Source organism: Bombina bombina, chromosome 4, assembly GCF_027579735.1.
Source record: "Bombina bombina isolate aBomBom1 chromosome 4, aBomBom1.pri, whole genome shotgun sequence".
Classification (NCBI taxonomy): Eukaryota; Metazoa; Chordata; class Amphibia; order Anura; family Bombinatoridae; genus Bombina; species Bombina bombina.
In genome coordinates this window covers 555,076,072-555,088,482 of record NC_069502.1, presented here as the reverse complement: position 1 = coordinate 555,088,482, position 12,411 = coordinate 555,076,072, and the positions used below count along the sequence as shown (strand labels likewise).

General features: G+C 36.3%; 1 protein-coding gene across 11 annotated transcripts in view; it reads left to right on the top strand.

Moving 5' to 3' along the window:
- Window positions 1-12,110, top strand: part of SYNCRIP (synaptotagmin binding cytoplasmic RNA interacting protein) — a 73,833-nt gene extending 61,723 nt beyond the window's left edge. For 3 of the 11 annotated variants that reach the window (XM_053710496.1, XM_053710500.1, XM_053710498.1), the window contains exon 12: window positions 290-1,952. In XM_053710496.1, coding sequence (XP_053566471.1) covers window positions 290-315 — 26 coding nt within the window. In that variant the 3' untranslated portion in view covers window positions 316-1,952. Of the gene's footprint in view, window positions 62-286; window positions 1,953-9,553 lie in introns of those variants that run through there. The other 8 variants (XM_053710495.1, XM_053710499.1, XM_053710497.1 and 5 more) reach the window with 4 other exon arrangements.
- The last annotated feature ends 301 nt before the right edge of the window (window positions 12,111-12,411 follow it).

Here is a 12,411-nt window from a genome sequence, read left to right as displayed (position 1 = left end):
GATAACATTTTGTAGTGCTATGTCTTGTATTTTGAAAAATAAAATCAGTTTGTAAACACTAGCCTAACCACAAGTAAATGAATCCAAAATATAAATTACAACCAATAAGTGACTCCAAAATGTAAATTATAAACTTAATGGCAATCATACTTGTAAATATGGGTTGTGTGTGTGTGTGAGGGGGGGGGGATATGCATATATTTTAAAGTCATGCATGTTTAATATTTTTAAAAATTTCCTTTTTTTTTTACTATTCTCTAATTGATACCTTTTGTTACCTGGCTAGCAGGGAAAAGGGGTCGAGGCCGGTCCTGACCTGTTACAATGAAGACTGACTTGCTATGTGGGATTACACCAGAAGCTTGCAGTGGAGTAATGGTAAGAAAATCAAGCAACATTAAAATATTTCGGCTGTATAGGAGCATATTCTCTTTCAGAAGACCTTCATGAGAAGATCATGTGGATATGGGACATTTGAACTAATTTGTGGACTTTGATATTCCTTTAACATTTTTGCAGTGCAAGTTATTAAATTTAAGTTACATTTTTTTCCCCATTGTTTCGATAAATTTTCTTCATGACTTTCAGCATGATATCTTAATAAACTTTTATTATAAACATAAACAAAAATCTGCATAAAGTAGATTTTCCCTGTTTTCTTAATGTAGGTTCTGGTTAGTATTTACTCTGCCACTTTGCCATCTCAAGATGAATATCCATTTAATTGATCCTTTTTTTTTTTTCTTTTCTTTTTTTTTTTTCTCCAGATCTTCAAATTTTTAGAGATTTAGAACAAATTAATGTAAGAAACTGGCATGCATGTTTTTTTGTGCAAACTCCTATATTATAAAGTGGCATAGAGTAACTACTGCTATAAATAAAATCCCCCATCTCCAATGTTGTTAATGTGTAGGAACTATATAAATGTTTGTGTCTATGTATACGTATGTATATACGTATATATATTCATTGGTGCCCAATTTTATTCGTGGCCCCCCTTTTTTATTTTTGCTCCCGAAAGTTAATCATGAATTGTCTATCACTTGAATTGTATTAAAGTACAGAGGTTTCAGGTGTAATCATCAAAGCCGGTTAGTCAGGCATTCCAGATAGTGGTTCTTTTCAGAACCTTTTTTTAAAGGGTTGGTTAACTACCTCAGTAGCAGAGGATTAAACTATACCCTGTGTGTACTGTACATAGAAAAACTTTGATAAAAGCCAGACTTGTTGTAAACGTGCCATGAGGACAAAATTAAAATGTACCAAATGTAACATTCTTATATTGCCTTTGCTTAGAAGGCTTATAAGATTTCCTCGTGGCTAAACAACGTGCCTAGCTTTTGTCGTATTTTGTGGCTGAAAAAGCAGCCTTTGCTTCTTCAGATATTGTAGTTATTTGGATGTAAAATAGTTTAGCGAGATGTTGCTTTTCTAAGACATCAAATGTTCAAAAAAAGTACATCGGCAACTTTTTCAAAACACTGCAGTGTTCCTTTTTTGTAATTGATGCGATCAGAAAACGTTTAACATTTTGAAAGTCCACATTTATTGTAACTAATGCAAAAAGTTATTTTAGTTTTTCCCATTGTTGGTCATTACTGATCATTTGTGAATGAAAATTAATTTTATATAAATCCTACAGTTAAAATATGTTTTTATACATTTTTTAAGCACCTTGATATAGAGGGTGGAAATGTTGGTGAAAGGATCCTTTAGTGGATGCCATTTTCCATTCTATACACTATTTTGCCTTTTACTGTAAAGGGATACTGCAGTTGATACATACTTAGGCACCACAATAGCTATTCAAACCTGTTTATCTCATAGTAGATCCATTTTCTTTATTTCCCCTGTTAATGCAAATTTTAACCAGAATAGATGTCATCTGTTAAAAATGCTTATGACAAACAATCATTTTGCATTCCTGCAAATAAAATTGTTTTATACTGTAAGCTGGAGGCGAGTAACTTATTTTTGTAATAAAAGTTTTTTTGTTTTTTTTAAGTGTTAATATAAGTGTTTGTCAGTGCAGAGATTATTTTTATTTTTTTTATACAGTCACACACATTTAAAGTATGTTTATGTGTAGTAGACATCACTTTGTGTAGTGGATGCCAATAAGCCTAAATGCTTTAATGAAATCATTATTAAAGGGATACTGAACCCAAATGTTTTCTTTCGTGATTCAGATAGAGCATGCAATTTTAAGCCACTTTCTAATTTACTCCTATTATTTTTTCTTCGTTCTCTTGCTATCTTTATTTAAAAAAGGCATCCAAGGGTTTTTTTGGTTCAGTACTCTGGACAGCACTTTTTTATTGGTGGGTGAATTTCTTTCATGTAATTAGCCCATGAGTCCATGAGCTAGTGACGTATGGGATATACATTCCTACCAGGAGGGGCAAAGTTTCCCAAACCTCAAAATGCCTACAAATACACCCCTCACCACACCCACAAATCAGTTTTACAAACTTTGCCTCCTATGGAGGTGGTGAAGTAAGTTTGTGCTAGATTCTACGTTGATATGCGCTCCGCAGCAGGTTGGAGCCCGGTTTTCCTCTCAGCGTGCAGTGAATGTCAGAGGGATGTGAGGAGAGTATTGCCTATTTGAATTCAATGATCTCCTTCTACGGGGTCTATTTAATAGGTTCTCTGTTATCGGTCGTAGAGATTAATCTCTTACCTCCCTTTTCAGATCGACGATATACTCATATATATATATATATATATATATATATATCTATATATATATATATATATATATCTCATTACCTCTGCTGATTTTCGTTTGAGGACTGGTTTGGCTTTCTACAACATGTAGATGAGTGTCCTGGGGTAAGTAAGTCTTATTTTCTGTGACACTCTAAGCTATGGTTGGGCACTTTTTTATAAAGTTCTAAATATATGTATTCAAACATTTATTTGCCTTGACTCAGGATGTTCAACATTCCTTATTTTCAGACAGTCAGTTTCATATTTGGGATAATGCATTTGAATCAATCATTTTTTTCTTACCTTAAAATTTGACTTTTCCCTGTGGGCTGTTAGGCTCACAGGGGCTGAAAATGCTTCATTTTATTGCGTCATTCTTGGCGCGGACTTTTTTTGGCGCAAGATTTTTTCTGTTTCCGGCGTCATACGTGTCGCCGGAAGTTGCGTCATTTTTGACGTTCTTTTGCGCCAAAAGTGTCGGCGTTCCGGATGTGTCGCCATTTAGGCGCCAAATAATGTGGGCGTTTTATTTGGCGCTAAAAAAATATGGGCGTCATTTTTGTCTCCACATTATTTAAGTCTCATTATTTATTGCTTCTGGTTGCTAGAAGCTTGTTCACTGGCATTTTTTCCCATTCCTGAAACTGTCATTTAAGGAATTTGATTAATTTTGCTTTATATGTTGTTTTTTCTATTACATATTGCAAGATGTCCCACGTTGCAACTGAGTCAGAAGATACTTCTGGAAAATCGCTGCCATGTGCTGGAGCTACCAAAGCTAAGTCTGTATCTGCTGTAAACTTTTGGTAGCTGTTCCTCCAGCTGTTTGTATTGAATGTCATGACAAACTTGTTAATGCAGATAATATTTCCTTTAGTAAAGTTCCATTACCTGTTGCTGTTCCGTCAACATCTAATACTCAGAGTGTTCCTGATAACATAAGAGATTTTGTTTCTAAATCCATTAAGAAGGCTATGTCTGTTATTCCTCCTTCTAGTAAACATAAAAAGTCTTTTAAAACTTCTCATTGTTCAGATGAATTTTTAAATGAACATCATCATTCTGATTCTGATAGTGGTTCTTCTGGTTCAGAGGATTCTGTCTCAGAGGTTGATGCTGATAAATCTTCATATTTATTTAAAATGGAATTTATTCGTTCTTTACTTAAAGAAGTCCTAATTGCATTAGAAATTGAGGATTCTGGTCCTCTTGATACTAAATCTAAACGTTTAGATAAGGTTTTTAAATCTCCTGTAGTTATTCCAGAAGTTTTTCCTGTTCCTGGTGCTATTTCTGAAGTAATTTCCAGGGAATGGAATAATTTGGGTAATTCATTTACTCCTTCTTCTAAACGTTTTAAGCAATTATATCCTGTGCCATCTGACAGATTAGAGTTTTGGGACAAAATCCCTAAGGTTGATGGGGCTGTCTCTACTCTTGCTAAGCGTACTACTATTCCTACGGCAGATGGTACTTCCTTTAAGGATCCTTTAGATAGGAAAATTGAATCCTTTCTAAGAAAAGCTTATTTGTGTTCAGGTAATCTTCTTAGACCTGCTATATCTTTAGCGGATGTTGCTGCAGCTTCAACTTTTTGGTTGGAAGCTTTAGCGCAACAAGTTACAGATCATAATTCTCATAGCATTATTATTCTGCTTCAACATGCTAATTTTATTTGTGATGCCATCTTTGATATCATTAGAGTTGATGTCAGGTATATGTCTCTAGCTATTTTAGCTAGAAGAGCTTTATGGCTTAAAACTTGGAATGCTGATATGTCTTCTAAGTCTACTCTGCTTTCCCTTTCTTTCCAGGGTAATAAATTATTTGGTTCTCAGTTGGATTCTATTATCTCAACTGTTACTGGAGGGAAAGGAACTTTTTTACCTCAGGATAAAAAGTCTAAAGGTAAATTCAGGTCTAATAATCGTTTTCGTTCCTTTCGTCACAACAAGGAACAAAAGCCTGATCCTTCATCCTCAGGAGCGGTATCCGTTTGGAAACCATCTCCAGTCTGGAATAAATCCAAGCCTTTTAGAAAATCAAAGCCAGCTCCTAAGTCCACATGAAGGTGCGGCCCTCATTCCAGCTCAGCTGATAGGGGGCAGATTACGTTTTTTCAAACAAATTTGGATCAATTCCGTTCACAATCTTTGGATTCAGAACATTGTTTCAGAAGGGTACAGAATTGGCTTCAAGATAAGGCCTCCTGCAAAGAGATTTTTTCTTTCCCGTGTCCCAGTAAATCCAGCGAAGGCTCAAGCATTTCTGAAATGTGTTTCAGATCTAGAGTTGGCTGGAGTAATTATGCCAGTTCCAGTTCTGGAACAAGGGCTGGAGTTTTATTCAAATCTCTTCATTGTACCAAAGAAGGAGAATTCCTTCAGACCAGTTCTGGATCTAAAAATATTGAATCGTTATGTAAGGATACCAACATTCAAAATGGTAACTGTAAGGACTATCCTGCCTTTTGTTCAGCAAGGGCATTATGTCTACAATAGATTTACAGGATGCATATCTGCATATTCCGATAGATCACTATCAGTTTCTGAGATTCTCTTTCCTAGGCAAGCATTACCAGTTTGTGGCTCTGCCGTTTGGCCTAGCAACAGCTCCAAGAATTTTTACAAAGGTTCTCGGTGCCCTTCTGTCTGTAATCAGAGAACAGGGTATTGTGGTATTTCCTTATTTGGACGATATCTTGGTACTTGCTGAGTCTTCCCATTTAGCAGAATCTCATACGAATAGACTTGTGTTGTTTCTTCAAGATCATGGTTGGAGGATCAATTTACTAAAAAGTTAATTGATTCCTCGGACAAGGGTAACCTTTTTGGGTTTCCAGATAGATTCAGTGTCCATGACTCTATCTTTGACAGACAAGAGACGTCTAAAATTGATATCAGCTTGTCGAAACCTCCAGTCACAATCATTCCCTTCGGTAGCCTTATGCATGGAAATTCTAGGTCTTATGACTGCTGCATCGGACGCGATCCCCTTTGCTCGTTTTCACATGCGACCTCTTCAGCTCTGTATGCTGAACCAATGGTGCAGGGATTACACGAAGATATCTCAATTAATATCTTTAAAACCGATTGTACGACACTCTCTGACGTGGTGGACAGATCACCATCGTTTAGTTCAGGGGGCTTCTTTTTGTTCTTCCGACCTGGACTGTAATTTCAACAGATGCAAGTCTTACAGGTTGGGGAGCTGTGTGGGGGTCTCTGATGGCACAAGGGGTTTGGGAATCTCAAGAGGTGAGATTACCGATCAATATTTTGGAACTCCGTGCAATTTTCAGAGCTCTTCAGTCTTGGCCTCTTCTGAAGAGAGAATCGTTCATTTGTTTTCAGACAGACAATGTCACATCTGTAGCATACATCAATCATCAAGGAGGGACTCACAGTCCTCTAGCTATGAAAGAAGTATCTCGAATTCTGGTTTGGGCGGAATCTAGCTCCTGTCTAGTTTCTGCGGTTCATATCCCAGGTATAGACAATTGGGAAGCGGATTATCTCAGTCGCCAAACGTTGCATCCGGGCGAATGGTCTCTTCACCCAGAGGTATTTCTTCAGATTGTTCAAATGTGGTGACTTCCAGAAATAGATCTGATGGCCTCTCATCTAAACAAGAAACTTCCCAGGTATCTGTCCAGATCCAGGGATCCTCAAGCGGAAGCAGTGGATGCATTGTCACTTCCTTGGAAGTATCATCCTGCCTATATCTTTCCGCCTCTAGTTCTTCTTCCAAGAGTGATCTCCAAGATTCTTAAGGAATGCTCGTTTGTTCTGCTGGTAGCTCCAGCATGGCCTCACAGGTTTTGGTATGCGGATCTTGTCCGGATGGCTTCTTGCCAACCGTGGACTCTTCCGTTAAAACCAGACCTTCTGTCGCAAGGTCCTTTTTTCCATCAGGATCTCAAATCCTTAAATTTAAAGGTATGGAGATTGAACGCTTGATTCTTAGTCAAAGAGGTTTCTCTGACTCTGTGATTAATACTATGTTACAGGCTCATAAATCTGTATCTAGAGAGATATATTATAGAGTCTGGAAGACTTATATTTCTTGGTGTCTTTCTCATCATTTTTCCTGGCATTCTTTTAGAATTCCGAGAATTTTACAGTTTCTTCAGGATGGTTTAGATAAAGGTTTGACTGCAAGTTCCTTGAAAGGACAAATCTCTGCTCTTTCTGTTTTTTTTTCACAGAAAGATTGCTATTCTTCCTGATATTCATTGTTTTGTACAAGCTTTGGTTCGTATAAAACCTGTTATTAAGTCAATTTCTCCTCCTTGGAGTTTGAATTTGGTTCTGGGGGCTCTTCAAGCTCCTCCGTTTGAACCTATGCATTCATTGGACATTAAATTACTTTCTTGGAAAGTTTTGTTCCTTTTGGCCATCTCTTCTGCCAGAAGAGTTTCTGAATTATCTGCTCTTTCTTGTGAATCTCCTTTTCTGATTTTTCACCAGGATAAGGCGGTGTTGCGCACTTCTTTTGAATTTTTACCTAAGCTTGTGAATTCCAACAACATTAGTAGAGAAATTGTGGTTCCTTCATTATGTCCTAATCCTAAGAATTGTAAGGAGAAATCATTGCATTCTTTGGATGTAGTTAGAGCTTTGAAATATTATGTTGAAGCTACTAAGACTTTCCGAAAGACTTCTAGTCTATTTGTTATCTTTTCCGGTTCCAGGAAAGGTCAGAAGGCCTTTGCCATTTCTTTGGCATCTTGGTTGAAATCTTTAATTCATGCGTATGTCGAGTCGGGTAAAACTCCGCCTCAAAGGATTACAGCTCATTCTACTAGGTCAGTTTCTACTTCCTGGGCGTTTAGGAATGAAGCTTCGGTTGATCAGATTTGCAAAGCAGCAACTTGGTCTTCTTTGCATACTTTTACTAAATTCTACCATTTTGATGTGTTTTCTTCTTCTGAAGCTGTTTTTGGTAGAAAAGTACTTCAAGCAGCTGTTTCTGTTTGAATCTTCATCTTATATTTTCAGTTTTTTTCATTATAAAATTTAAATTATTTTGGGTGTGGATTATTTTTCAGCGGAATTGGCTGTCTTTATTTTATCCCTCCCTCTCTAGTGACTCTTGCGTGGAAAAATCCACATCTTGGGTAGTCATTATCCCATACGTCACTAGCTCATGGACTCTTGCTAATTACATGAAAGAAAACATAATTTATGTAAGAACTTACCTGATAAATTCATTTCTTTCATATTAGCAAGAGTCCCACCCTTTTTGTGGTGGTTATGATTTTTTTGTATAAAGCACAATTGTTCCAATTCCTTATTTTTTATGCTTTCGCACTTTTTTCTTATCACCCCACTTCTTGGCTATGCGTTAAACTGATTTGTGGGTGTGGTGAGGGGTGTATTTGTAGGCATTTTGAGGTTTGGGAAACTTTGCCCCTCCTGGTAGGAATGTATATCCCATACGTCACTAGCTCATGGACTCTTGCTAATATGAAATAAATTAATTTATCAGGTAAGTTCTTACATAAATTATGTTTTTTCCACCAATCAGCAAGAACAATCCAGGTTGTTCACCAAAAATGGGCCGGTATCTAAACTTACATTCTTCCATTTCAAATAAAGATACCAAGAGAATGAAGAACATTTGCTAATAGGAGTAAATTAGAAAGTTGCTTACAATTTTATGCTCTATCTGAATCACAAAATAATTTTTGGGTTCAGTGTCCCTTTAATGTGGGAAGTCACTTTGATTCGTAGGATTACATGTCACGAAGATTCTTTAGAATGCTTCCTATAGAAGCTTTCCTAATATATGCATTAAATAGAATGTTACTTTCAATTTCCTTAGCTTTTATTTTGCATCACACTTGTACCACATTGATGCTATAAAATTAGTATTTTACCATTTCAAAATGTGTGAATTGGATTATTAAATCTTTTGTGTTTCTGCTTTGTTCCTCATGCCTCTTGCAAAGCAATACAGTTCCATTGGTCTAGTTTTACCCACAAATAAGTGCATGCAGGAAAATGTAATTAAAAATTACCACAGATTCTCACTTGTATTCTTCCCACTTTCCTTTAAGTATTACTTCATCGTAAAAACTGTAGGACATGAATACATTTTTTTTTATGTAAAGAAATATTTACAATACTGCTGAATTTTTTTTTTTATGGAATCTGTCCCCCCTAACCAGCTCTGCCACAAATAAATTACTTGGTTTATTTCACTAGGATACATATTACAATTCTGTGCTTTCCAGCCATTAATTTTTTTGCCCAGTCATATCATACCCCTTCATAATACATTTTGAGAATATCATAATTTGACCTTTTATTGGAAGTTAAATTTAGTTTCAAATGTAGGATTTAGTTTGCTTATTACATTAAATATCATCTGATTTGCTATTTTTAAACAATTTGCTTCTAGGTATTCCTGTTGAATATCAAGTTGTGAAGGGGTTCATATTTTGAAAAAAAATAATGGTATTGAAGTTATTCAAATTTACATGTGTTCCACCAAAAATGTGAGTTTAAACATAATGCTAAACTTCTGTTTTATTAAAGCAGAATTTTATTCTTTTTACTAGTGGCATGGCAGGCAGAATTTGTAAACTTAATACATTTATAAGTCTTCTGAAAATTTTACTTGCTGCCTTTTGCCAGTGGGGATTGTAGACATTTATAACATTCATTTTGTTTTGGGGTTGCACCAGTGATCTGCATTTTACTGGCTTTGGATTTTCCAGACATATTTTTAAATGTATATAAATAAAACAATTTACAAAAAATGTATAGTGTACGTGTGTATCTTACAGCAAGAATAATTCATTCAGCAAATATGCAACTAAAATTGTAATTAACAGGGGAAATCCAGGAAATGCATGATGCTGCAAAAGTGTCCTGCGATTCTTTGGTATGAAGATAGAATGACGATGAGAAATGAATACTTTACTGAAGATGGATGTTCTTAGTACATAAAAATATTACAGTTGGGGAAGTCTTTGGCCTTACTATTCCAAGAAAATAAAACCCCAATATCCAACCCTGTGTGGGAGACTCTTAAATAAGAGAACTGATGGAAACCAAAGCGCTCTTAAATCGACAAGTATTCCGAATTGACAAACCAACTCCTACAACTTGACTACACTCACAAGCTCAATCCCAACGACACCAAAGCACTACAACTTAATGCAGAGATAGCTTTCTTTGTCTGATTGTTAAAACTCACAAACCAGCTCATTTACTTGATCAGATGTTTTATTGAGGAAAATGAACCAGGGCGGCTTTTGGCAAATGCCCTCAGATTCCAACAAGCATTATCTTATATCCCATTCTTAAACTCTCACCTGTGGCAAGTTAGAGGACTCTAACCAAAGAGGAATTTCGAGATTCTACTAAACTATAACATTTTTACCCACTTAGAAACACCACTGGCCATGCCCAAGCCTGCCAATCATATCTTGCTAATCTCCAAACCTTTTCCTTAACCATGAAACAAATGAGTTCCCTTACAATTCCTATCTTTGCTGTTGAAATAGACACCGTCATTACCTCACTAAAATGGGGGGGGGGGGGGGAGATTTACTGATGCCTACTATAAAAAGTTTAAAACTATCCTTATCCCCCATCTATTGTAAGTTTTTAATGACATTGATGACTGGAATTCCTTCCCTTCGTCCATGTTAGAGGCAATTGTTACCGTTCTCCCAAAACCGGCCACTCTACCCTCAAATTTTCACCTTACCTAATTTCTAAATGTAGATCTAAAAAAAATTGCCAAATTTTTAACCAATAAGCTTAATCCCTTACTCCCTAAACTTATACCCCCTGATCAGGTGGGGTTCATGCCACGGAGAGAGGCCCATGTTACTATTAAAGTACTTTAATTTGATAAATTTTGTATCTGTAATAACCAAATATCTGCAGTCCTAAAAGGCCTTCAACAGGTTGGACTAGACTTTCCTTAGATCTGTTCTAAACACATTTTGGATTCCCTGACAAATCTCTAAATACAATATTTTAATTATATTTCCCTATCATAAATCAAGGTTAATGGTATCCTTACATTCCTTCCCCGTCCTAGACGGCACCAGACGGGGCTGTCCTATGTCCCCACTTCTATTTGTCCTCTCGATGGAAATCTTTTCTATTCAATTACATTCTCTCTCCATGATGATGGAATAGGAGTTGGCGATTCACAATACAAATTATTTTTTTTTTTGCCAATGACTTCCTGACCCACACCGATCCTAGACACTCTTTGTGGTACAGACCCTACTCTCTGAATATAGCAAGGTCTCTAATTACGCCACTAACTAAAGTAAATTGCAATTACTCCCTATAGTATTATACCCTTCTGAACTCTACAAACTTTCTAAAGACTTACCATATTTGATCAACCATGTATCGCTCAAATATTTAGGAATATACCTCTCGACAGACCCACAAAAACTCACTTGTTTTTTTTCTTTTATCCCACAAGCGAGCAGACCCCTGATGACCTGGCTGAGAAACTATGAAATGCAGGGGCATAGATTATCCTTTTATAATCCTTTATCTCCCTCAACAGCCCAACACTACCTGCTTATGTTACCTCCTGGCATAGGGAGTTATCCTACGCACTGTCAGTAAAGTAATGGCACCAAATTTTCTGTATGACCGCAAAATCTTCCCACTCCCCTGCCCTCCTAGAAACAAACTATATTCTTATTGCGGATGTACCGCAAACCTCAGAAACGAAAACATATCTTTGCTTTTGCATTTGGTGGAATTGCCTAAAAACTATCCCAATTCTGGCACATCTATCAACAATATACTAAACTGTAAGCTCCCTCTTGACCCTCTACCTTTCCTTTTTAATAAAACCCTCCACACTTAATCTAAAAACACTTAGCACTCCTACAAATAGCTCTCAACAGTGCCTGGCAATTGATACCAAAACTTTGGGGGAAAAAAGACATACCTCCCACGCTGGGTATGTTGACAAACCAACTACAACTTAATAGGACATTGTACACAAGAGTTTTCTTTAGCAAAAATGTTTTGTAGATGATCCCTTTATATAGCCTATCTGGGGTTGTTTTTGTAAACATCTATTATAGTTTTGCTTATTTTTTTAAATAACGTGCGGATTTTCAGACTCCTAACCAAGCCCCGAAGTTTTAGATGTATACTGATGTATACAAACTTCAGATATCTTCTGTTTGTATAATGGGTCTTTTCATATGCAGGGGAGGGTCTGCTCTCAGCTCCTTTCAGTGGTTGCCCCAGCCTAACCTCATTAACAGGGCTAAATTAGGAGCTTCTAAGTAAGTTTTTAAAGGGTTTTATACTGGATTTTTGTATATCTGCATATTATTCTTTTATTAGTCTTTTATATGCATTATAATAAAAATTGTTGTATACTGTTCCTTTAACCAATCACTTGAACAATGCTTCTACTTTACTACTGACAATCTTGAATTTAATTATGACATGTTTCTTTGGGAATCTAGGCCAGAGACCGGAATTCAAAATTCTGTTCCCGACATCCCTAATGCCTCTCATTTAAGACCAATAACTACTTCAAACTGTTTTCACCAGACGGAAATTACCTACAATATTCCCTTTAACTCTTATAGGAAAACATATCCTTATACCCTATTCTTCATATCCTCACTACAAGAATGGTTTTACCTTGACAATATTTTGTAAACCCTATAGCAACATTAAATACACAGCT